General features: G+C 54.4%; 1 protein-coding gene across 6 annotated transcripts in view; it reads left to right on the forward strand.

Annotated features, from left to right (window-relative positions):
- Window positions 1-26,506, forward strand: part of PEBP4 (phosphatidylethanolamine binding protein 4) — a 73,118-nt gene that overhangs the window by 4,346 nt on the left and 42,266 nt on the right. For 2 of the 6 annotated variants that reach the window (XM_086767800.1, XM_086767799.1), the window contains exons 2-4: window positions 3,783-3,858; window positions 4,634-4,779; window positions 5,616-5,748. In XM_086767800.1, the coding sequence (XP_086623926.1) occupies window positions 4,640-4,779; window positions 5,616-5,748 (273 nt within the window). In that variant the 5' untranslated portion in view covers window positions 3,783-3,858; window positions 4,634-4,639. Of the gene's footprint in view, window positions 1-3,707; window positions 3,859-4,633; window positions 4,780-5,615; window positions 5,749-26,506 lie in introns of those variants that run through there. The other 4 variants (XM_086767798.1, XM_086767801.1, XM_086767797.1 and 1 more) reach the window with 3 other exon arrangements.

A 26,506-nucleotide genomic window follows, 5' to 3' on the forward strand; every position in this document is an offset into this window, starting at 1 on the left:
ACAGTCTTGCTGGTGGGTATTGACAGCAGAAAAACTTTTTCCAGGTGTTTTCAGGCTGTAGGAATTGGTTTCCATGTGGGTTTCTCAGATGTTTTGCTCAGGCGACCCTCTGTGACGCCCTGTCCCCATGGGGAAACTGAGGCAGAGGAGCCCAAATGGGAGGAAAATGCTGGACTTTGAAGGAAGAGCTGAGCTTGGGCTGGACTAAGGCTGAGGGGTCTTGGGTGGGAGGGCAAGGAGCACAATTATTGCCCAGAAACGCCTCTGCTCATGCAATGCAAAATGAATTGGTGTTTTTATGAGCATTGTAGCAAAGCAACAGCCCTGGCTCTGTGGGAAGAAAAGGATGGAGTTTCTACTGGGCTGTAGTGGTGAGATATAACTTTGCAGCCTGAAACAAACTGGGAGGGGGAAGAAAAAAAAAAACCAAAAAAAAAACCAAAACCCAAAACCAGAAAAACAGAGTGCCAGGCTTTCTGTGTCCCTGGGACTGCAGAAACTGGAGCCCAGCAACAACTCCCCACAGGCAATGGATGTCTGGGGAGGGCTGAGGCCGTGTAATTAAATGGGATGCGGGTAAAATGGGATTCCATGAAATAAAACAACTTTTTATAGTGCTGGGTGAATTCAGAAGAAAGGCTGAGGTGGATGAAATGGCACTGGTTAATCTTAAACCAACATCAACAGGAAGCCGGCAGCTGGGGTGGGAAATTCCAAAGCTCGCAAACAATGTTTTGGGCACATGCCACGATAAAAAGCTGCTCTCTTGCAAATGTTTCTGGGGAAACGCTGACCTGGAAAACACTTGTTTTGTGTTAAAGCCCAGCAAATTAATTGAGTAACAACAGACCTGGAGGCTTTGCATGTGGAAGCTCAGAGCCGGTCAGGTTCAGCTGATGTCTGTGGGGTTCCTTGAAATACTTTAGATTTTTTGGTTAAGGGATGTCCTATGGCTCTTGGTACTCGTTTTCGGACCTGGGTAGCAGCTTAGGGGGTTTAGGAGAGTCTCAAGAAGGTGTGATGTGCTGGAGGGCTCAGTGGTGCCAGGGATGGGCTGCCACCTCCCCTAAAACAAGCCACCTTTTCCTCTCCTCCGCAGGCAGTGGTTTTGTGGCTGGCGTGTGTGACTTGGCTCCCAGCACACGTGTTCTGGCTTTCACAGCCAAAGCGAGCCCCAAACCTCTCCCTTCCTTCCCTGCCCGGAGGTAGTTCCCTTTTAATAAAGCCTTTTCGTCTCTAATATTAATAGGAAATGATGATTTCCTTACCCATGTCTTAGCTTTCCCAGCTGTGAAAGGCTTTTTAGCAGCTTTTTGGACCTGATTTGGTTTGTTGGAAATGATATATATTGCATTTGTCTCTTCCCAGCGAACTGGAGCGACAGTGGGGCTGCAGCACAGTCCTTGGGCTTCGCATCACTGCTCCTCTCATCTGATTAACAAACCTATCCAGAGGCCAGTGGTTGCAGTTCGTACCTCTAAAAGATTTTTTTTTTTTTTTTTTTTTTCTGCTGAGATACTTGTTTCTACTGGAAGTTGGGAACCTCCTGGTCCTGTGACCCAGGGCTGAAGGGTTGCGTGTGTGGAGATGCAGCGCATGGTTGGAGCACCATTAAATCCCATGGGTTGTATTTGCTGCCTGGTGAGGTGGACTCATGCGTGGCCCGTACAGAAATGATAAAACTGAGGTGCAGGAGGGGTTTTATGGTAGTGTCTTCAAGAATGGCTTCGCAAAAAAAGGTCTGGAGCATCTGTATGTGGAGGGCAGTATCTCATTCTTGAGTGTGGGGGGGAAATCCTGGATTATCACTTTGCTGCAGGCTTCCCAGCAGCTGGAAAGACGAGATTCCTGTGGTCCTGCACAGCTTAGTTAGGAGAGCTGACATGGGAATGTACCTGCGGTGCTGGGAGAGGAGGCTGGCTCACGCTCCCTGCCTGCCCTGACACCACCGATGTGCGTTTTCCCGTGGGAGGATCCTTCTTCCGGACGGGATGCCGCTTGGTGCGGGCTCTCAGGTGCCTGGTTCATGACTTTTCCCTGACTGCCAGACCTGCAGGCGCGGGCAGACCGGAGGAGATGGATGCTGGTGCAAGTTACCCATCCCCTGGGTGGGTTTGCCAGGAGTATTTGCGCAGGCAGGGCTGTACCAGCTACAGCCTGGCAGCAAAGCCAGCAGCGCTGCTGGCTCTTGTGTGTAAAAAGCAAATAATCCGGTGGCTTTGTGCCCCGCAGGAGCCTGTCTGACCTTGCGGGAGCGTTGCACTGAGCTGCTGCCTGGCTCCGTGACTTTCCTGTGCGTTTTATGCCCCGGTGATGTGGGTTTGCTGCACGGGCTTCCTGCTCCCTTTGCAACTCCTGGGCAGGAAAAAAAATTGAATTTTTTGTAGTTACCCTGCAAATAGCTTTTGGAGAGAAAGCCACTGTTTGTCTTGAGCAGGATGCTGCAAGATTGTTGCTCCCCTGGGTTTTTCTTCCAGAGCATCCCCGGGGGATGTCTCTGCACCTTGGCTGTTGGCAAACCCTTTTGTGCCGATGCTGTTTCGTGGTGATCCTCTTGGGAGGTCTCCAGGTGAAAGTGGTTGACATCACCTCTGTGTGAAGGGCTTTTCTCTCAAAATAAAGCAAAATATCCCTGTTTGGTTTGTTCCTGTCTCTGGCTTTTGCAGTTATTTGGATAATATCTGCAAAGTTACTTCAGGAGCAAACTGGAGCTGGTTGCTGCAAAGTATGGATGCTCCTCTGCCTTCCTGGGATGACCTGGGGGTCTGAGCATCAGCAATGCAAGCCTGGTGCCATCCACGCTTAAACAAACAGCAAAAATGGATGGGTTTAGCATGGTGAGAGTTGCTTTGGCAGGAAGATTCCCTTCTACAGCTCTCCTGGTGTCAGTCCCTGCAGCTGTCCTGGTCAAGGCCACTGTCCCTTCACTGCCACCCTCTTGCCAGGCTTTCAGGCAAGCTCTCAGCTTTCCAAGGCAAGCCCTGCTTTTCTAAGAAACCCACCTGACAGTCTCTGGGCAGCTGTAATGATTAACAATCCTTGGGTGTGCTTTTCCTGGGGCTGTGATCCCCCTGGGTGGCTCCCCAGGGACCCCCAGTTATCACCACCCCCCGCTCCACTGGCGATAGCGTGTGAGGATGTAAAATCCCATTTTGGTGATCCTGACTCATCCAAACCACTGCTCCTGACTCCGCTGGGAAAAGCGTGGCTCACGTGAGCCTGTTTTGCAGGCTCAGGGCTCTAATTATGGGGTATGCCCATCTCGTAGCGTGGGAACAGGATCCATTAGCCCCTAAACCTCCGGATCATTCCTGATCCATTAACGTTTCCAATTAGTTAAGCCTGCTGCCTCTTTCTCTCCGTAATGACAGCGGTGCTAGTACTCGTGTTTGCTCGGCGTGCCGGTACTTCGTTACATAACGATACAGTGTGTGGTGTAATACCTATTCCCAACTGACAGCAGGGTTTTTTTTTTGCGTATGCCTCATCCAGAGCTGATGAGGCAACAGAGAAGATGGGCTAGGGCAAATAATTTTTTTTTTTTTGGGGTCTCATCCTTTGTAATGAGCTTGGGAAGTTGTCAGTGAGGAGGAGGGTTAAGGCCAGGTGACGACCTGGAGACGGTGGACCAGTTGGAGACCACCGCTGTGGGATGAAAACCAGTTGTCTGATTTCTTTTTTTTTTTTTTTTTTTTTTTTTTTTTTTGCAATCCTGTAGGGAACGGGCTTCCCCTTCCACGAGCTGTGTTTCCATTCCCAGCCCCTTCTTCCCTTCCTTCCAGGGAAACCATCTCCGTGGCAACCTCAAACCTCCAGGCTCTGCCTCGGAGCTGCTCGCCCATCCCCGGGACCAGGCGGGTAAGTGCCTTGGCAGGGCTGACCATGGTTGCCCCGGCCACCGAGCCCACCAGGCACCTGGGCACCGGGCTCGGCGGGGGTGTAGGCACCGAAACCTTGTGCCCACGCTAGTCTTGGTGTCAAGACTTGGCTTGTGCTTTGTGTGGACTTAAATAGGTGCTGGTGGCTGTCCTGGTGCAGGAAGAGCACTGCTCGGGCTCTGGAAGGGGTGGTGGGTTCAAGGTGAACCCTTGTGCTGGGGGTCAGGGTCAGTGAGTCACAGCTGGTCGTGCATTCATCCTTGGTGAGACCGTGGCCAAGCCTGATAGCGATTTTTCCATTTATTTCCATCGGGAGAGCAGCAGGGCCCGCACTTGGTGACAGGGACTCTGTCCCCTCGTGGTGCTGCCTGGGCTTGGAATGCGATGTCACCGTGGTGGTGACGGTCACCGCTGTCCTGTCTGGCTTGTGAGGCCGTGCGTGCGCATCCCTCGTGCCGTGCGGGAGCGTGGTGAAGCACCTGCCTCGTAGGTGGGCAGAAATGTGTCCCCCAGGACGCAGGACCTGGCCGGGGGCTCGGCCTTTCCCGGGATGGTGTGGCAGAAAACAGAGTTCACCTCTGGCATAACTGGGATTAATGGTGTGGAACCCCTGGAAGCAGGGGGGTGGTGGAAATGTGTAAGTATGGATGTGCTTTGAGCAGAGCTGGTTTCTTGCGGGGCTGAACTGGAGCGTGGTGCTGGGGGTGCTGCGGTCCTCGCTCTGCCCGTGGGACTGACTCTCTCTGTCCCCGCAGGGCAGGATGGAGCTGCTGGGCGCTGCGTTGCTGGTCGTCGGCCTGCTGGGCACCGTGGCCCGCGGGGAGCAGCCGCCCTGGCCGGATGAGCATTCGCGGACCTGCCTCTTCCAGCCGCTCAGCGGAGTGGACCGCGAGTTCTGCAGGTGAGCGACTCTGTCTCCTTTCCAAACTGCACCAGCCCTTGGCGTCCAGTCAGGTCCTGCCCTTGTGTGTCACCTCCCGGGACAGTTAATTCCAGTATCCCCTTTGCCAGGGCTATAAATATTGGTTGCTTTCTTCCTTTTGCCAGGAAACTGGGCCAGAGCAGCGCCTGCTGCACCGTGCGGCTCTCGTTTTACACAAGTTGAGACCTTAGCATCCCTGGTCACCTCGAGTCGCTCCCTGGGCTGTTTTGCGGAGGCTTTTAAAGTGACTTACGGCGTCAGGGGTGACAAATGCTTCCTGCAGAAAGTTTCAGAGGAAGGAGGCTACTTTTGAAGAGAGGAAAGTTCTAGAACGGGTCATCCCGCAAAGCTCAAAGCCCATCCTGCTGGGATGTTAATGGTTACGAAACGTGGGCACGAGCAGAGATGTTATCACACGATGGGTGCCCAAAACGCACAGGAGGCTTCCCCCTGTGTTCGTATTGCAAGTGGGAGAAGGGGTCTTGGGGCTCAAACATCTGTTCTGAGCCCAAGGAGGGGTGGGGGTAGCTCTGCTCTCCATCTTTGAGCCTCGGATGAACCCATATGGGCCACAATTTTTGAAGGCGATGGAAAACCCTGGGAACAATCTGAGCCATAATGGATGCTTAAAGCCCTTGGAAGAGGGAGCGGAGCCTATGGTTACGTTACAGCGTGCGAGGGTGCTTATCCTGGCATGCAAGGTGCCCAGCACCTTCGGTGCCGGCAGGTTGGACCCTGCATCCCCCGCCCGGCATTGCAACCACTGCTCAAGCCCGCTTGGGAAGCGCCACTAATTCCCATCCCTTTCTCCCCAGAGGGGATTTAGAAGTCGTCTACCCGGAGCTGGGCGACGTGGGCTGCACGTACATCCCCAAGTGCTACCAGTACCGGCGACGGATCAGCAAGGAGTGGGGCAGCCCCCGTGTTCGGTACCCCCGGGCTGAGAAGGTGAGTCCCGAGAAGGCGTAGCTGGATCAGGAGGAGGAATTATCTGATTTTTAAAAATATTTTAACATTTTTTTTCAATCTTTTAATTTGATATCAAGGACTGATAAACATGACAGTACCATGTTTTGGAAGCAGCATCCCTAATTAGTTTCTGATGCGTAATACTTTTTAAAATCGGTGATGTAGGACTGTTTCAGGGAGAGACACTAAGATTATTCAGCCTGAAAAAGAGACAGACAAGACATGACATGATGGAGAAATGTGTACCTTGTGTGGAAGATGAAGCAAAACAAGTGTTTACCAACTTTTTTTTTCCCAGGAAAAAAAAATTGGGAGGCACCCAATTTGTAATTGGTAAGCTCAAATTAAATGCAGACGTTGAGTCTGGGTCAGGCACAGAAGTGCTTTTGCACATGGTGAGGCTTTGCTAGAGGAAAAGTGTGGATGCCAACGGTTTGTACGCTCAAAAAGAATAAACCGCTTTTTGAGTGCCCCACTGTTGCCATTTCTGCCCTACAATGTAGCCGAGTGAAAATATGCAAACACAGGTTGGTTGTTTTGTTTTTTTTTTTTTTTAAATTGCTTGTAAACTTTACAAATTAAACAGACGCTGTTCCCGCTTCGCGCCGCCAGGTGGCAGCATTGAACTTCGGAGGCACTGGGAGGCACTGGGAGGCACTGGGTCCCTCCTGGGCGGGATGCCCTGGGTAAGAGGAGGACAAGCGCAAGGTTGCGTGAATCTTTAGTGGGTTTTGGGGTGACATCCTGCATCCCCCAGTGTCCCGCCTCGAGCTGCCCAGCTTGGGGACCACAGCGGTGGCATCAGCTGGCAGAGGAGACCCTGTCCCCAAATCCCTTGCTGGCACCCCGATAATGGCCACGTGTGGTTTCCCCATCCTTGGCTCCAACCCCAGCAGCTGCAGATCTTCAGCTACAGCTGAGAAAGGAGAAGCTCCGCTCTTGTGCGGCTTGGCTTTACCTCGAAGTGTTAAGAAAGGGTTTTTCTGGCTGCTTCGTTGCTGTCTGGGAAGTCTCTTCCCTTGGTTGATCACATGGTTTGAAGTATAACTTTCCCTTAAAGATGTCTGATTCTTCCAAAAAAAATAATCCTCCCTGGCAGAGGATGCTGTACATAAAATCATCTGTCACTTGTGCGTGGCTTTCCAGTAGCTCCAAGTTTCCCAGGGATGTAGGCAGCTGTTTTGCTTTTTTATTTTTGTCCTGGAAAGCAAACCGCGGCAGGGAGAAGGGACTTGGCTGTGGTGATGCAGGTGGATGCTGCTCTGTCCGGTAAATGATGCTACGGGGTGGATTTTGGGGATAAGCGGAGCCAAATCCTCGCCTGGCTGTGCTGGCAGGGGTGCAGGCTTTGCGTTTGTGAACCGGAAAACAAGAGCCGGCGAGCGAACCCGGGCTTGGGATCCGGCTGCGTGTCGCTTGTGGATGCTTAATTTGGGATGGGATGCCAGCAGCGGCACCGGGAGGTGGGCAGCTCCCCAGGGAGCCCGGTGCGGAGGGTCCGCAGCTCCCGCTGGCACTGGGGCTGGCTGATGGCTTCATCTCCGCTGGAGGATTTGGCACCGTTTCCTTCCAAGACGGCTCGGCACATCTTGCGCTGAGGCGGCATCTGAGGACACGGGCCCCGCTGCTTCCCTCCGTTTGCGTTTATTCTCTCCTGGGCCTTCGCCAGAAACGCGTCCCCAGCTCCGCGCAGCCGGGAGCCTTCCAGCTTTTGCGGTGCGCGAACAGGGAGTTTAGTTTTGGGCGAGGGGCTGGATGGCCTGAAATTGGTGGCAGAGAACCGACTCAGGCTTTCCCTATAGGAATGTATATCTTTCTTACTCCTGAGACCTGTAAGGATGCCTTGAGAGAATTTTTCCCCCAAAAAAAATCACCCAGAAGTGAGTGGGAGCAAGAGTTGCCTCATCCTGTGCTGGGGCTGAGGCAGTGGGGTTGCTTTTTATGGTTTACAATGGGATTTCTAAGATTGGGGAACTTTCTATTATTTTTAATTCCCAAGCGAGGATGGGGAAGCCCACTTTGCTCAGGTGATCTCGCTCTGCATGCGATGCTTCCCAGCCCTGCCGAGGCCGGGTGATTTTTGCGGATGGGGCGGGGAGGAATGGGCTGGGTAGGGGCTGGCGACGCGCTTTCCGTCAAAATCGCTGCCAGAAAAACTCGGGAGTTGAGTATGAAAACTTGTGTAGGAAGTGTCTGCCTTCTGCGGAACACTTTGTCTCCTCAAGAAAAACACGCTGCTTTCGGCTTTTTTTGGTGCTTGTTTGTGTTTTTTTTTTTTTATCTCCGGAAGTATTTATCGGTTTTCCAAGGTAGGGGGGATGAAATGTTTCCCATCCTTGTTCTCGATACAGGCAATGGGTCTGGGGGGGCACCTCCCGCCCTGCCTGCGCCCCGGGTCTCCACTTGGTGAAGGCAGCGCCGACGGATTTGGTGAGTGAGGGACCTTTACAGCGGGGTGGCACCTTGCAAAGCTGAGCTTTGATAGGCGTCTACCACTGCTTGGCCTGGGGGATTTCATACACCATCTTGTGTCTGTAGGGTTTTTAATATCCATCGATGCTTAGACACTGGGGTGTGGCAGCCAGCTTTATAGGAAACGTCACTTTTTCTTCCCAAAAAGACTAATTTTTTTTACTTCTTCGGTGCAACGAAGGCAGCTGGTGCATCTCTCTGCCAGCAGCAGGCTCAGACAGAGGAATAAGATGCGTTGCCCAGCACGGGGATGCCGGTGACCAGTGGTTCGGGTACCCTGGAAGCCCCTTAACTGGGCACGAATGCGGAAACTTGCTCGATCCTTGCTGGGAGAGTCCGCTGAGCACCGGATAACTCGCTCTGCGGGCATCCCGTGCCGCCTTTGGGTAGTGCCGCGAAGATGTGACACGGAGCAAACGCTAAATACTAAAGTAAAAAGTAAACATTGAAGTATCTGTTGGCATCTTCCCAAAAATCCCGACAGAGGAGCTGCTGCCAGGCCCTTTCCCAGCCCGAGGAGGAAGCAGCGGAGAACATCTGGATAGATGGGAAATGCGCCCTCCTCGTCCTGCCTCAATATTGCTTTGCTCAACCAAAAAATAAATTGGAAAAGAAAATTGGACATCGCATCAATTTGGGGCGAGTTTATAAATTCTGCAGCTAAGCAATCCCGATGGAAAGTGATAGATCGCCAGCGCGCGCGCGGCGCCGGCCATGATGTATTGTCGCATTAGCGGGAACGCCGCGTTACATGATTCTGTTTTATTACCACTCTGGGTGGCAGACAGAAAAACAGATTACACTTGAGATCAAATCGATAGGAACTTTATTTGCCGGCCTTTGAAAAACATATTTCTGCACTTTATAAAAACATACGGTAGGTGCTATTGATAGAACTTGTCTGCTTGTTAAAAAGCAATTTGCCCGCCGCGAGCGGCTCCAGCCGCGGTTTGCGGCGCTACCTTTACCTGCTCCTCCGGCTCCGCGCTCGGCGCGGGCTTTGACGACTTCCTTAGGGCTGTGCCGGGGCTCGTGTGGGGAAGGGGTAGGACTTCTCCTCTGGATGAGGGGCCGGGCGCCTCAGAAAGAAAGTGCTTTTCTCAGAGTTTCTGCCCACAATGGAACTTTTAAAAACTTAAATTGTTTTTGCAAGAAACTCTCTCCTGTCCAAACCAGTCTGAGAAGATGACTTGCACATCCATGAGCTACACTTTTCTGCAGCTGTACATATCGCCACCCTTTCCCTGCTCTTTCAAGAATCAGATGTTTTCGTAGTGTCTTATTTAAAACCATTTCCGTGGTAGAATGAACCAGAGCTGGAAAGGCAGCTGGAAAAGCCCCGTGACCAGCACCCCGGGGTGCTGCTCTGGGGCTGGGGAGCCGCGGTGATGCCCTGCCGCGGTGATGCCCTGCCGCAGCACCAGGGATCGCGGCCATGCCCGGGGTGAAGGGCGGGAGAACCATCCTCTCCCAGGAGCTCGGGTCGTGCCTGGAGTCTGTGGTGAAGTTCTTACTGGTTGTGTTCCACTTACTGGTTACGTCCCAGCCTTGGCCCGACCCTTCTCCTTTTATGAGTACTTGGTGGCTGTGTTGGGGAGAGTCCTGATTTATAAAGGTTTGGGACAGTCCTGATTTATAAATGTTTCTGCGCTCTAGGCTCTGGGGCCCCTTATTTAGAGAATTACTTGTGTAAGGGAATTAATTAGCTTTTAACAAAAGGACGAGAGGGCCTGCTTAACCTCCTCATGGGGATGTGCTCGGGTTGTGCCAGGCAGTGGTTTGCAGCTGGCTGGAGGAGGGGGGTTTTGAATGGCACTCAGGTGAAATTCAAGTCTCATTAGGGATGGTTTTGAGCAGAAGACTCCTGACAGTTTGTGTATCCTCCTTGGCTTGCGGAACTGTCTGGGGTTAAGGAGCCATCAGTGTGTTTTTCTCTCAATCCTGTCTTTAAAAAAAAAAAAAAAAAACACAATGGCCCAACATTCCTTCCCCGTGCGGTCAGCCAGATATTGTGGGGATTAGCCCAAGCCCCCGGTGAGGAACCGCTCCCTCTCGCCTTGCTGGTTTGGGTTCCTGTGCCCTGGGACCACACTGGGACATACCAGCATCCCCAGCTTCAGAGGGCTGCCAGCCCGGCGGCACTGGGGACCGGCCCAGCTTTGCAGTGGCTTCTGGGCAGAGGTGTTGGTGCAAGGCCTGCGAGCTACCACAGTCAGGGTGTTAATAAAAAAAAAAAAAAAAGTTAAAGCATGCTTCAGGCTCTTCTGCGCTGCATCAGCCCTGTCCTCTGCTGACCTGGGACCACGGTGGGTCTGGGGCGCTGCAAATGCCTCCGTGTCCCCCAGCAGCGCTGGTCTGGGCTGCGTAGCCCTCGTGCTCTTCACTTTTCGTGCCTCTTGAGGAGCAGGAGAGCATCCTCAATGGGCAGCACTGGAGAAACGCGGGGTGTCATTCCAGGCTGGCCCCTTGCCCAACGGGAGGGGACTGATGGGCCAGCTGGTGCCACGCGCCACCAGAGCCGCTTTCCATGAGCAATCTTGGCAGAAATGTCACTTCACATCCCTTTCACGACCTACACGTTTGCTGGACGTTTAACCACCCTGGACAAACAGCTTTCCCCTTGGGGCAGGATGGGCTTTGGAGATGCCACCAACCTACTGGTCATCGTCGGCTCTCCTCGCCGCGTACGTGTCCCACGTGGGACAGACGCTTCTGCCTCTTCCGACGGTGAAACGTTTGAGGCAGCTGATGCGTTTACGGGGATCAAAAGAAAATCTATACGGTAATCAAAGTTTAAGTGGCTTTGGGTGAAATAATTGCTTAACAATCGTATAAGACAAAGTGATTCGACAAATGACAATTAGGCGCTGCGCTATACGGAACAGATGCATTCAGTGTACCGTATTATAATGTGCTAATCCGAGATTGACAGCGCAATAATAGGAGAGAACAGCCCCTCAGCCTCGGATTCCCGACCAAACGTGAGGCTGTCCACAGAGCTCAAATCCTAGCAGGCTGTAACATCCGAGGTAAGAAGGCACAAGGTTCGTAAAGACTCGTTAGCAGGTTGGCTGTGAATTTCTAGAGTGGGGAAAAAATAAATAAATTTTCCTGCTGGAAAATTACGAGCAAGGGGAACCTCAGCACCCTCGTGTCTATAGGTTGGGAAGCGAGTAACTGGTGTCTCCCCAGTCTCACACCGGCGGTAGCTGCTGCTGGTCCCCATTAACACCCCAGTTTTGGAGCTCCCGTGCGGCGGTAGCATCCCGGTGCCGGGGGAGTGGACGCATCAGCTAGCGTTACCGCATGGCGCGGATACATCAACCAGACAACGGTGTTAAGGACCGAATGAAATTCAGACTGATATGAGCACGGAGGTCCGAGGGGGCTTCCCCGTGGGACTTGGGCGCTTCCCAAGCCCTAAATGATACTGATGGGTGACGGGGGCCCACTTTAGCCCTGTCCGTGGCGATTAAGGCGGCCGGCTTGTGCTTGCCCTTCTCTTTGGGGAAATCAAGAGACGGGGACGTGCGCGGGAGTGGAGGCTGTCAATCTCCGCCGCCCCGCGTGAGCGGGGAGCGCGTTGGCGGGAGCTGGGGTCCAAACCCCCCCTGGGCTGGGTCCATGATGTCCTGTACCACGTTCTCCTTCTTTGGAGCCCGAGGGATCGTAGGAGCTGAGATTTTTTAGCTCTGGTGACAAACCAGTCTTCAGCTCATCTTGTACTTCACACACACCTAACATATAATTCCCCTAACATATAATTTTATAATATTTTATTATTTAATAAACATGCCAGAAAATATACTTTTTGTGCGTGTGGGGGAGGATGGAAAGGTTTGGTAATTAAAACTCCTCTCCGTCAACACTGAACTCCGGGAGATGATTGTGTTGCTCCTGCGGATGCGTACTTCGCATTGAATCACCCAGTTTTGTGTTAAAACCGGAGCGGGTGCTCATGTGGGGGGCTGTATGGGATGCCAGTGGGTGTGTCCCAGGGATCGCATGGTTGTGTGATGGCCAAGGATTTGGGAATTTGGCTTTTTGTCTCCGTGATGCCGGTTTATTGAGTGGGCAACTCCCTGCTTTCGCAGGGCACCTTTGGTTTTAATCTGTTCATCCGAAAACTGCGGCGCTGCATCCATCGAGTGGGTCTGTTGCAAAGAAATAGAGATTTTTAATTTTTTTTTTTTAATTATAAAGCCAAGTTGCATTGTAGAATGAGATGAATCTGTTAAAAATAACCTTTTTTTTTTTTTTTCCTTACCCACCCCATGTTTGGGACTTTCCCGGGATGCTCTGGGTACCGGCATCCTGCGATGTTTGCGTGTCGGACACTTGGGACTTAAGAGCCTGAGCTGCGGTTACACTGCAGAAAAGGCTGCAAAGCTCTCCCCTCTCGTCTCTCTCAAAGTCCCTACCCGTTTTATTTTGGAGGACACCCTTAGGTAGCACTGCTCCCACAAGCTGCCAAAGCCCGGCTGGGGCTTCAAAGTCGGGTTGAAGACGGTGGTCGACGGCAGATCAATGAGCCCCGAGGGGAGATGTCACACTTACTGCGCCTTTCGCCATCCCCGGGACCTGCTTTGACTTTTTCAAAAGAAATTAGCAGACTTTTGGGTGGGTGGGAGGGTTGATAGTAGAAGGCAGGTTCCTCCGGATGCTCCTGGCACTTGTGCCTTGAAAATTGAATTTCTGGGGTGTGAAATCAGAATTTATCAGGGGGGTGAGCTGGGCACGGCTCTCCCTGCATCCTCCCCAGCTCCTCCGTGTGTGGCTGGTGCTGGATCCATGGTGGGTTGGTACCCAGAGGGTGAAACATCCCTGCGGCACCTCATCGGCTGTAACGAGGAGCGAACCCGGCTCCGGACAGGGACGCTGTGCAAAGCCGACCACGCTCCTGCCCGCGCCCTGCGCCTCCGGCTTCGGATGTCAAAGGGCTGGGAAAGGCTGGGGGGCCAGAGCCGGCAGTGTGTCGCGTGTATTTTGGAGGGGGGAGGTCTCCGCTCTATCACTCTGCCCATCATGGTCAGCCCTGCTCTGTGCAGAGGGGCCTGGGCTCTCTTGCTGGGATGTAGTGGGTCGCTGAGCATGTAGATGAAAAATCCGTGAAGTGCTGGGTGCTGGTGGCTTTGGTCCAGGAGGAAAGTGCTGTGCAGGAGAGGTTTTTACCCATCAAACGCACCCTGACCCTGCTGGAACCCTCCCACGGGGCAACAGAGCATCCTCCCGTCCCCTCTCCAGCATCTGGGAGGGCTTCAGCCCACCCTGGGCTCAATTTTGGCAACGGGGTCATTGACGCCTTTCAGCAGATCAAGGCACAGCCCCGGCCAGATCCCTTTTTCCACAGGGGAAACCCCGCTCTGTCCCGCTTTCCCTCTCTGGCCGCATTTCCTGAGCATCGCCTCCAGCTCGGGTCAGCATCCCGGGGAGCCTCGCCTCGCCGGCAGGCTCTGAGCTGGAGAAGCCATCCCCGGGGGAGCCTTCCTCCCCTGCAGCATCTTCCTCAGCGCCTCCCCTCCGGCACAGGAGCTTTTTCCACGGATGAGTAATTCTTCCCAATTTGGGGGCTCCTTCCTGCGCTGGAACAACCCCGAGCTCGCCTGCCTCTTTCCAGCTGCCAATCCACGGCAGAAATGTTCCGCTTTTTCCCAGCGGAGGGGAGGGGACGAGGGATCTCTGTTACACAAGCTGGGGTTGGGGCGACTATTTTGGGTCCCTCCTTCCCTGCCTGCAAATCGCAGTGTCGAATGTGACAAGTTACAAAACACTTGAGTCATTTCTCTCTTCTCCTCGCGCGCGCTGCCTTTTCCTCCCCACAGGAAGCCGGTTTGGTTTGTTTTATAGGGGGGAAAAAAAAAAAAAAAAAAATTAAAAAAATTTAAAAAATAGATTTGTATGGGGGGAAGGTGGCTCCCTGCATCCCCCCAGCCCCAGCGCTGTGCGCAGCCCACGCGCGGGGTAACTCCGCGCGCTGTTTATGTAAGCTGCTCGCGTTGCGCTGAGCCGCAGCGAGAGCTGCTGTCGATTCGGAGGAAAGCCCGCGGCTGCCCACGGAGGATCTCCCGAGCGGGGTTGTGTAACGGGGAACCGGGAGGCCGTGCTGCGCCGGGGGGCTGGGGGCATCCTGCTTGGGGGGGGGCATCCTCCTCTCTCAGATATCTGGGCATAAAGGAGTGGAAAAAGTCCGTAGGGAAGGGAAAAAGTTCATCTGGTTTTGAGAGAGGAGGTAGCTCGGTGCCTGGGGGGGGGGTCCTGACACGGGTGGACACGCGTGTGCGTGTGCCCAAGCACACGTGGCCTGTTTTAAACTCAAACGCATCTCCTAACTTCTCCGGTTTTTGGGATTTGGGAAGCAAAAGGATTTCTCTGGCGGATGAGGTTCGGTGCCGCACTCCAGGGAAATCGTCGCAATGCCACTGGAGTGGGTGGGCCCGATCCTGAGCACCCCCGGAGCTGGCGGGACCGCTGCCCCTATATCCCACTGTCACCAGTGGGTTTGCACCCACAGCCTTAATTTCTGGAGAGGGGGTTGCACCCATCGCTCCAAAAAGGCTCGGCGAACCCCTGCGCAGGGAGGGGGCCGTGCGTTATCGTTTCAGTGCTTTTTTACGAAAACACCGGAGGATGAGTAAATCCTGGTGGCTTGTGTCGCTCCCAGCCGCGGGAAACGCTACCTCGGTTATCGGATCTTCGCAGCGTGCCGGTTTTATACATATTTATTCATGCAGAACAGGGGTGCTGAGCTCATCGCCCCGCCACGGGGCTGCTGAGGATGAGGGTGCACCTTCATTTACATCCCCTGCTTCCCCGCGACTGAACTGTGCGGGTTATTTTTATTCCTCGTGTATTTTTTTTTTAAAGGCGGGAGAAGGAGAAAAAAAAAAATTAAATTCACCTTTTTTACTTCTGCTAAAATTTTCCCCTCCTGAATTTTTATAAGCCGTGGAAATGAGGCACAGGAGCGAGCTGCACCGGAGGGGAGAGCCGAGGCGCAGGGATGAGGGGGAGGAATGCGTTCTGGGGCAAGGAGTAGGTTTATAACTGTTTTTCTCTTAACCGGAGCGGTTAGCTGCACTGCGAGCCATTCATCTTCCAATTTAATAACTCATTCCCCCCGCACGGAGATGGGGTATTACATCCCTGGATATTGCTTTTCCTGGTATGGAGTATCAAAGAGGAATCCGCGTTTTCTAATGAAATACATTTTCATTGTAATTGAAATAATCATTTTCTGCTCCTTGCTTTTTCCCTGTGTTTTGGGTACCAGAGCTCCCCTTCCCCCAGGTCCCTCTTTCTGCCCTGACATTTATTTATTTCCCTTCCCGAGTGACGGTTTCGGCGCTGGTAATACAAACTCCGTCCTTTTCCCCCATCCCGGGGCTGACTGGTGCGATGGGAGAAGCACCGCCGTTTCCCTCGGGCTGCCTCTAATCAAATAATAAATCAGATTTTGTGCGGTACAGAGCGCGTTGTGCGTCCAGGGGCTCTCCCCTGGTGTGTGGTTGGGGTACCGGGGGGGCACCAGCCATCTCGGGGGCTTTTTGTGACCATGTCACCCTCTTTTGACGCTTTATTTTGTCCCAGCTCATCCCCTGGAGCAAGTGTTTCCCAAGGTCCCTTCTCCCTCTGGGGTGCGATGAGTTTGCGAGGCCTCAAGGAAAGGCCGGGGCAGGCAGACCCTGGTGCAGCGCGTGCGTTTGTGGCCGTGGAAGGTTTTCTGGGAGCAGAGGGAGCTCTCGGCTTGCAGCTCTGCTGCTTCCCGCGCCGCCTCGCCGGGGTTAATATCCTGAAACAAAACTTCTCCCTTTCATGTTCCGCTCGCCTGACAGTCTCTTAACTCAGCATTTGATCTCGGCCTCTCCGCAAGGAGGTTCAGAGCTGGATCAGAAATTAATGGGAAGGAGGGATGGAGCAGCGGATCAAAGCGTGGCTGCGGTTTGGAGCTGAAGGCAGGGGTGGCCGGCGGGGCGACGAGTGTCGTGATGGCGAGGGGGATAACGGGGGATGCTCGGGGACGGCAGCTTTTAATGCTCTCGGTCCTGCACAGCCCCCCACAGGAAGGGTCTCTGCCCCGCTGCAAGCGGCCATCACCCTGGCGCCAGGCCTGCTGTGGGGGCACTGAGGGGCTCGTTGCTGTTTCCGAAGGTTTTTCCCGGTGTTTGAGGATGCAGGCAGCCGCGCTCCCCGCAGAGCCGGAGCCCACGTACGTGCGGCGGGAATTCCCTCATTAAACAAATATTTGGCGAGTGGGAGGAGGAGGGGAGGCGGCAGCGCTGCCGAGCCCCCCGCGGTGCTCCCGAGCCCCCCGCGATCCCGCCCGACCCGCGCGAGGACGATGCCAGGGCAAAAGGAACCTGGGGCTGGGGGCACGGCGTTGTGCCCCCCAGATTTGCAAAAGCAGAGGGTTTTTTTCTACAAAAGAAAGCAAGAATTTGCTACGCCGTGCGGACCCCGCTGCTTTTTTTTTGGGGTGGGAGCGAGGGGCGTGCGCCCACCCCTGCCTTGTTCTGCAGCTGCTGGGCTTTGTCCTGTCCCTTCCCATCCCTCCGGGAAGCGCTGCTCCCTAGAGATCTCCCTCTTCATGGGGGTAGGTCGCATGCTGCGATGGATTTCCCAGATTTCTTCCAGCTGGAGTAAAAAGCCTGGGAATTTGGGTGGAAATCTGTCCGCGAAGGAGGAGCAGGGCTCTTGGCGTTTGGGGAAAGTGGTGTTGCTGGTTTGTCCCGGCCACCTCTGGGCTGGCACTCGGAGTTCAGCTTCTGCCAGGCCATCCGTGAGATGAGCCAGCCTGGGCTCAGCTGCCGGCCGAGGGGGAGACGGGATCTGACCCCGAGCGCCAGGAGCTGCCGCCCTGGCAACCTGGAATCTTGGAAAATAGTGCTTTTGACACCTTTTGGTCTTCTCTCACTGGAACGTCTCTGCAGGTGCCACTGTTTGGTGGCAGGGACCTGCCGGGGCCGAAGGGGAGGTGCTCCCGGGGAGATGCTGTGTGCAAAGCCGCTCTGTCCCCTGCGTGACCGCAGCCGGCACCACCTTGGTTTTCCCAGCAAAGATCCCGTAACTGGGAGAGGGCGCACGCACACACTGGTATGGAAAAAAAAAAAAAAAATCTCCTCCAGGAGGGAAACGTGCAATTAAAATACCACCACCACACACACACAAAAAAAGAAATACCCATGGCAGTCTCCAAAGAGTGAATTAAATAAGAATGAAAGGCAAATGCAAGCTCTGGCAAAACCCTAGGAAAGGAGCCATCAGCTCCTCGCATCGTCCTGGGATTTCAAACCACGCCAATGAAATTTGGCCGCTTCATTTCATTCACTGTCAATCAGCGTCGCTGCTACTGATGCTTCCTCCTCTTTTTATATCCCCTGTTTCTTTTGGCGATGCCCAGAGCTCAGTTGTATCCCAGCCAGGCAGCCCTCATCACCAAGCGATTAAATCATCGTTAAAAAAAAAAAAAAAAAAAGGAGAGACATCGCTTCTCAGACATAATAGTAAAAAGGGGGCGGTGGGGGGGGACGACGGCTCCGGGTCTATTTCTGCTCTGATATGTCCTGGCGCTGCCGGCGTGCGTTCCCCAGCCGCTGCGCGACGCCGAGCAGAGCCGTGCCGGCGATTCACCTGCTGCAGATGGCAAAGTGTGATGTGCAGAGTGGGCTCTTGCACCGTGCTGGGTTTCTGTGGCTTCCCAAAGTACCCAGCCCCTGGTACTGGTTGCGCTGAGCTGCTGGATCCTGCTCTGCAGCAGCCTGGCTGGGCTGCCATGAGCTTCGTCCCTGCGCAGAGCCATTGGGGTGGCAGTGAACGTCGCCCATAGCGCCTGGTCCCCGAGCATCCTGGTCCCTGAGCATCCAGGTCCACGAGCATCCCTGCCTCCGAGCATCCTGACCCCCGAGCATCTCTGCCTCTCAGCATCCTGACCCATGAGTATCCCTGCCCCTGAGCATCCTGGCCCCTGAGCATCCTGGCCTCCAAGTATCCCTGCCTCTGAGCTTCTCAGCCTCTGAGCATCCTAACCCCTGAGCATCCTGGTCCATGAGCATCCCTGCCTCTGAGCACCCTGACCCCTGAGCATCTCTGCCTCCAAATATCTCAGCCTCTGAGCATCCTGGTCCACGAGCATCTCTGCCTCCAAGCATCCTGGTCCCTGAGCATCCTGAGCCCTGAGCATCCCAGCTCCTGAGCATCCCAGCTCCTGAGCATCCTGGTCCCCGAATATGCCAGCCCCTGAGCATCCCTACCCTGAAGCATCCCTGCCCCGTGCCTTTCATGAGGGCAGCTGCCTCCCAGCCTCTGCAATCTAGTGCTTTAATAACAGAGTGCTCGGGCTGTAAAGGGACTGTGGAGAGAGGGGAAAATAATTGTGCGATCGGGGGTTATCGCTTCGCAGTGCTTCCTGCCCTGAGTTTGGCCGCTCCCAGGATAAAACTGAGCGATGAGGGCAGGGCAGGCTTAATGGAAACTTGCCTAACGGCCTGTTCCTGGGGACTGGACACCAGTGGGCTGTGACCAACCAGCCCCGCTATGACCGAGGGTCCCTGAACCCCCTTTTTCATGCCAACGTGGCCCCAGTTTTGCACCCAGCCTCGGTGTATGCCATGCCGCTGCCTGCGCCGCACTCCGACGGAGGTTTCCTCTAAGTCCCGGGCTGTTGGCGATACCCAACGGGTTGCTTTCGGTTATTTTAAGGGTGTGTGGAGGCAAAACCGGCTGTCCCAGGGGACCGTTCCTGAGCGGCTGCAGGGCTGGGCTGGGGGGCGATGGGTCTGGGAGGTTGTTTGTCCGGGAACCGACATTAAAAATAAGTTGTGTAGCGTTTGCGCGGCTGCCGAGCGGGGCAGCAAAGGGCTGGGCCAGCCACTGCTTTTTAATTTCAGAAATGTCACTGAGTCACGAATGACTCATAATTATAATGGGAGACATTTCCAACCTGGTGGATGACTCGGAGACGTCTTCCAGGGATATTAGAGCTGTTTGTAAAAAGCCAGGTCTTGCCCTGGCGCGGTCCCCCCGCTCCCCGGCTGTTTTGCGTCCCCCCTCCCTTGCCGAGGTGACAGCCCGTCTCTCGGCAGCGGCAGGGATGCGGTTGAGGATGCTCGTCGGTGTCCGGCGGGAGCAGCGGGATGCATTAACGCTCCCCATCAGGCGGCAGGTGTCTATTAACGTGACTCCCATCACCGCTGCCTCTGGCCTGCCCTTGGCTGGGGGCTGCCCCGGCAGACAGCTTGGTGTCACGTCGGCAGCATAACCTCAGCGCCGGGGCAGCTGTGGCTCTGCCTCTCTGGGACAGGCGGTTCATTCCCCTTTCCCATCATTTTGGGTGCAAAGGCAGCTCCGTGGAGTTTTTACAGCGGTGGCTCCATGCTGCGTGGAACAGCGGCATCGCTGCCTGCGACAGGGGCAGCATGGGGAGGTGTTTCTGCATCTGAGCACTGTCTGGGTTCTCCCTCTGTTACGGTTTCCTCCTCTTCCCAACCAGGGAAACTGTCTTTCCTGTTCCTTGTGTGCTGGGAAGCAGATAGGGCTGTGGTAGGTGCTGCGGCGGGCACCCATGGGCGATGCTCGCCCTCAGGGATGCTCCAGCACCTGGCTTTTCCCACGGCTCACCTTAGCAGACAGCCCAGCGTTATGCCTCTGGACCCAATTAATTAAGCAGGATTGGTAGGAACTAAATTAGGGAGGTGTTTGATCCGGTCGGACCAGTTCCGAGCTCCCGGGGTGACTGGTGTGGGTCGGTGCCAGCATCGTCCCCGGTGTGATGCCCGGGAGCCGGGCTCGGGGAGCCGTGCGGTTCCCTCCACACTGGAAATACTTCCTCACCAAACATCATTAAATATTCCTGAGCTGTGAACGTCTTGGACTGATTTGATTTTCCATAAATAAACTTGTTGGGAGATATTTGGAGATGGGCCTAAGCTGCAGAGCTTGGACTGGCTCCCAAATCTCACTGCTGTTTGGGCTCGAGGGGTTGGTTCAGGATTGTTCTGAGCTTTATTTCGCGTTTCAAGGGTTTGAGATGAAGTAGCTGCCTTCCAACGGGACTCTCTTAGTGCTTCCTCCAGCTCCCCGCTCCTCCCACCGGCTGCTGACGGGCAGCGAGGGGCTCGCAGGCACCCCCTCGCACGGGCTGGATCCATAGGGTTGGATCCATAGGATGGGATCCGTATAGGCTGCTGTAGGGGCTGGGGTTTTCCAACGTGGCTGCTACTGCTGGGTGTTTCCAGCGTGGCCAGTTGGACGCTGTACATTGTCTTCAAGAGGTACCAAGCCGCCGTTGCTTGGGCCGGGACGGCGGACTGATGCTCGGTGTTTGTGGGGTGCAAACCTTTCCTCGTCCCGCTCCCAGCCGCGCTGTCTCGCTGGAAGTGGGTTGCTTTCCAGATTGGGCAAAGGAAGGGAAAGGAAGGAAAAAAAAAAAAAAAAAATCAATTCTGTTTATTTATTTTTAAACGGGGAAATTAAGTAGGAGGGCGTAAAGATGTGTTTGCAAACCCGCTCCCGGCGCGGCGCATCCCGGGGAGGCCGGATCCGCAGGGCGAGGAGGTGAGGGTTGGATTCCCTTCCCTTACCGGAGGGGCTGAGCGCTTTCTGCTTGTCTAACGTGTGCCTGATTAATTATGACAAGTACAGGATTGCTCTTTTGGTGAGCGCACATGCTCCCCGAACCCCTCGCCATCCCTCACCCTCGCCTTCCCTTCTTTTCCCTCAATTTTCAGGTTTACGCCGAGCGCAGCCATGGGAAGAGGAGTCTAATCCCACCCGTAAACTCTGTCACATCCTCATTAATTTGGCCATGTCTCCCCTGGTAGCCTAAGGGAACCGTCACATTTTTTTAACGAGGCTGCGAGGAGCCCGTCACGGCGACAGCTTCATTTTGACAGCTGCGACGGGAAAGGTGCAGCGTCAGGTTTCGCGGTGGATGCCGGATGTCCGTACGCAGGACTTGGCCCTGGCCGAGGAAGGGTTTGCGGTTTTTGGCTTTGTTTCGCCTGGGATGCAAGCGCTGCTCCCAGATTTGCCGACGGTTTAAAGCAGAGCCAGGCACGGGCCGGGAGCGAAGGGATGCTGCTGGTTTTCTGTTGACGGTCATCACGGCGGGGACAGCACCGGCATCGCGGCGTGGGGCGCGGCCGAGCAAGGGTTTGGCACTGTGGCTCAAGATGAGCTGCCCTGGCCAATTCTGGGCAATTATTCTGCTTTTCCCCCCAATTATTCCTAAATTTATACTTTTTATAACAAAAACCCGTGGTAGGGTCTCATTCCCAGGGAATATTCCATCCAGGAGCCGCATCCATGAGGGGTTTTGTGTGCAGGGCAAGGACCCGCTGGCGTTTTGCGCAAAGGCAGCGGCAGATCCAGAGGGATCTCGCTCCGTGCTGGAAGCTCTCCGTGCCTATTCTCATGCAAATGCGCATTAGCTGATAATCTGAACGCTGAGTGGATTATTTCACCCCCAGACGACCTGCTGGGAGGCAAATTTTTTTTGCTTTCAGTGTATTAAATAAAAAAAAACCCCACCCCACCGCAAAGAAGCACACCTTGAAATTATTTTATCGCCAGAAATCTGTGCGCTTCTCTCTTTCCCTCGCATGCCCTAAAATAAATGAGGAAATACGACCTAATGACACCCTCTAACAGCTTTATCACATACGCGCGATAATTGCATCAGCAAACGTTTGTATTGCAATTAAAGCAAAGCGGCAATAAAGCATGAGAAATCAATTAGGAGAGGATGCCGGCTGCGGGAGCGGCATCCCCTTCTCCCACCTGTCCTGATAAAATGCAGTGTGACCCAACTGTCCCGCTTGGGGATGCGGGCTGTGGCGGGCGAGGCTGGAGGGATGCTGGGATGGGGATGGAGGGGTGCTGGGATGGGGAGGGAGGGATGCTTGTATAGGGATGGAGGAATACTGGGATGGGGATGGAGAGATGCTGGGATAGGGATGGAGGGATGCTGGGATGGAGGGATGATCAGATGGGGGTGGATGGATGCTGGGGTGGGGGTGGAGAGATACTGAGATCACATCGGGATGGCGGAATGCTGGGATGGGGATGGAGGGGTGCGGGGATGGGGACAGAGGGATGAAGGTATGGAGACAGAGGGATGGGATGGGGACGGAGGGATGCTAGGATGGGGATAGAGAGATGCTGGGATGGGGACAGAGAGATGTTGGGATGGGGATGGAGAGATGCTGGGATGGGGATAGAGGGATGCTGGGATGGGGATAGAGGGATGCTGGGATGGGGATGGGGGGATGCTGGGATGGGGATGGGGGGATGCTGGGATGGGGACGCAGGAAATGTGTGTTATTTAGAGCAGGATTCAGCTTTTTGGGTGTGCAGGAGTGCGGGTTGCTGGAATCCAGCCCCCTGCAAACGCTGCGACAGGCAGCTGAGGTTTTGCTTAGCACTGCTGCTGCCGCGAGCTCCTCCAGCCCCTCGGCATCTGCCCTTCCCCGAGCCCCTCTCCCACCCCAGGACCAACTTTTTGATCGGTCCTTCTCCCCAAATAACGGGGATTTGGCTGCGAGATGCCAAGCCCCAACCCAGCACCGCTCCAGCCAGCCCGTGCAGGGCGTTTTGCCTTTCCCCTCCGCCCGCCCTGCGCTTGGAAGAAGAGAAAATAAACCCCACCAAAACAAACCCTTCCCCTGCACGTGCGGCTCCTTCCCCCGGGAGAGGCTGAAAGAGAGACTGCAGCGCGTGTGACAGACGTTAATCGCATCGTTTAACGCGCTCCTGGAAGGCACTTGGATACAGGGGCTGGGTAGGAACCCGTTTGGAGGAGAATAGACTATTGTCTCTGCTTTCCACCGGCACCCACGGAGGAGTAGATAACCCCGCGATACACAATTCACCCGGGGTTTTGTACAGAAGTGCCGACTGCAGCTCTTAAATTTGGGAGTTTTCATACATACGCGTGGTGGATATGCCCATTTCAGTACCCAGAAATTTCTAAAAAGCCATAAAATCAATTTTTTTTTGTTCTGTCCACAGCTCCCCGAAGGGCTGTTTGGTCTTGTGGGGGGATACAGGAGAGGGGAAAACGGCGGTGGAGGGATCGTACCCGATTCACACCTGAGCATCCCCAGACCAAACCCCCTCTGCGCGCCCTGGGAAACACCAAAAAACCCATCCAACACCGGTTGCAGGTTGGAGAAAGGGTTTTTTGCCGCGCGGAGCTGCCGGCGGCGGGGAATTGCGTTTCCGAGGCTGTAGCGGCATCCCGCGGGCCGGCTCCCTGATTGAATTCCCCCTGGGTGACCCGGGAATGTAATTGCAGCCAAGGGGGAAGCCGGGGCAGATCGCTCCCGCCGCGGAGATCAGCGTCTCCATCCATCACCCGACCCGGGCAGAAATTGAGGCGAGATGCCGAAAGGTCCATAAAAGTAGCAAACTTATTGACTAATAGATTTCTTAGTCATGTAGTCCCCGTGCTCCGTATGTACCGAAATCAAAGCAATTATGGATTTAAATGAAGCTGGATTCCGCGGTGCAGAAAATGCTTGTTTTAGCGTGAGATTGGCCAGAGGTGAATGACCTGCGAAAGCCCCGGTAATGAAAGCTCTTCACAGCTTGCGGTGTTTCGCCCGCTGGTAATTGCCGCAGTCTGCGATATGGATCCGGCTGCGCTAATGATGCACTGTTCTTTTTCATAGGACTCATTTCAGCTTCCCATTTTTTTTTTTTTTTCCCGGGATTTCAAAGCAACAAGGCATCCTGGAAATTAACACATTAAGGCGGGGGTTTTCGCACACTTGGAGTATTTAAAATATTATTTAAGGCTTTCGAGCGGTATCGATTAACAAAGTGATGGGGGCCGGGAGCCTTGGGAGAGGGTGGCTGGTGCCGGAGCGCGACGCGGGCATTGGGTTGGGCTGCGTTGATAGGATTTGTGTTTTATTCAGCGTGACAAGATGGATATATTAGAACAAAACATACATTAGGAAAAAAAAAAAAAGAAAAAAAAGAGAGATTTTTTGGATGGGAATAAAAATCCTATTAACTTCCAAATGAAAACCACATCCAAGGGAGACAGTTGGCTTCTCTTCTTGGTTTATTATTAAATATTTTACTAGGGAGGGAAGTTCTGAGCTGAGCATCTTTTCCCTCCTGTTCCTGGCAAGAGTGGTTTGCGTGGCAGGGAGGGTTATTTCTGGGTGGTTTTGCCAAGGAGGTTTCTGGATGTAGCTCAACAAGTGGGGATGGTGCATCAGGGGTGGGGGAAAGGCCCCGGACGTGCTTTTTGGAACCACCAACACTGGGAGTGAATGGCAGCAGGTAAACGGATGCGGTGGGTGGGCTGGTGGTTCATCGCCAGGGATGGAGATGGGCAGAGCGGCTCCCACTGCTCCTGAAATGCTTTTATTTTTCCCCAAATAGGCAGGAGAGCTCATCTTCCCTCCCAGCCCTTCCAATCTCCGCAGCTGAGATGCCGGCCCGGCTCCCGAGGGGCTCTGGGATTAATTTCTTTCCGTGACCTTGGGGGCCGCTGCATCCTGACCCCGCTGCCAGAGGGGAGGCGAGGTCGGAGCGGAGGAGCAGAGGGGACCGGCAGCAAATGATAAGAAGCTTGGGGCACTTAAGGGTTTGAACAATACGGAAATGGCATTTCCAGTTAACTTAATCACGCGCGCTGCTCCGGCTGAATATAAGCGCCGAGATTCAATTACCGTCCCCGCCAGCGCGGTCCCCGGGGAGCTGCGTGCCACTGTCCCCCCGCAGCCTCCAGCCGCCGGCCCCGCTGTCCCAAACTGCCACCCCCCTGGAACCCCCGGCCTCCCACTCGGCCTCGGGGATGTGGATGTGGCCGGCGAGTGGGGTCGTGGCCAGCAGCGAGGGGTCGAGGTGTGTTCAGGAATGATAAATAAGGCGACTGCGGAGTGCCGGGCGCTTTTAGGAATCCGAACTTATTCTGCCACTATTCCCGTAAGGTATCAGGTGAAGAAGGATTTCCCTTTTGGAGCCGGGGAAATGGGGGCACTGGTGTGACCGTGGGAGCTGTGTGGTACCCGCTCAGCATCATCCTGCGTCTCTCCCTGTGCACAGGGGTGTGCGTCATCTGAAATGGGGGTGAGCATCATCCGAAACGGGTGAGCGTCATCCGAAACGGGGGTGAGCATCGTCTGAAATGGGGGTGAGCATCATCCGAAATGGGTGAGCGTCATCCACAACAGGGGTGAGCATCATCTGAAATGGGGGTGAGCATCATCCCAAACAGGGGCACGGGACAGCTGCCCACGTCCAGGTGCCGCCGCCGTGCACAGCCCCATCCATTTCCCAACAGTTTTTAAAACTGTTCCTGGAGTGGGAGGGGATGGGAGAGGTGATGGTGAGGAGGCAGGGAGGCACAGAGTCCTGGAATGGTTTGGGTTGGAAGGGACCTTGAAGCTCATCCCATTCCAAGCCCCTGACACCGTCCACCAGACCAGATCAACCAAAGCCCTGTCCAACCTGACCTTGGACACTTCCAGCTATGGGGCATCCACAGCTTCTCTGGAAAACCTCTTCCACCACCCTCACAGTGAAGAATTTCTTCCTTTTGTCTCATCTAAACCTCCCCTTTTCCAGTTTAAACCCATTAGAGGCATCGCCCGTCCCCATGCACTGCGGGGTGTGATGAGGGGTGATCATTTTCCTGCCTCTTACCCCTTTCTCCGGGGCCGGTTTGGTGGTGGGACGCACGTGCTGGTTTCTTGGGCTCAGCCGCAGCCCTGAGCTGTGGGATAATCCGCTTCTGCTGAAGCTGCCTGTGAAACTGTTCTGGATTTTTATACAGAAACGTCTGATCCAGGAAATAAGAAAACACTCATTATTTAATTTCCCTCAGTATTTTTGTGTGCTCGTGGGATTTTAATAATATTAATTATTATTTAATTTGCACTTTGGCAATTCATTTGTGCTGAGCTATTTTTTCATTGGAAAGACAGCAACGCTCAGTCTGCTTTTGCATCCTGGTCTGTGCTGCCAGCCTCCAGCCCTTCCTCCTAGGTCCCCATCCATCTCCCCATCCCACCCCATCCAAAGCAGCCTGACATCTCCTCCTCCCTCCTTTTTTTCTTTTCTTTTCTTTTCTTTTTAATCTCCGGCTACCAGATCCTAAAAATCAGTCTGCTGCACGTGTCGCCGGGCGCTGTTTGTCTGTGCGGGTGGGAACAGCTGAGCAAAGGGCTGCCAGGGTCGTCAGCTCGCAGTCACAAAGTGGAGGAGATGGTCCTTCCCGGGTGTCCTCAGTGCAGGAGCATCCCTCTGCCCCATC

This window comes from Chlamydotis macqueenii, chromosome 27 (genome assembly GCF_036417535.1).
Source record: "Chlamydotis macqueenii isolate bChlMac1 chromosome 27, bChlMac1.mat, whole genome shotgun sequence".
NCBI lineage: Eukaryota > Metazoa > Chordata > Aves > Otidiformes > Otididae > Chlamydotis > Chlamydotis macqueenii.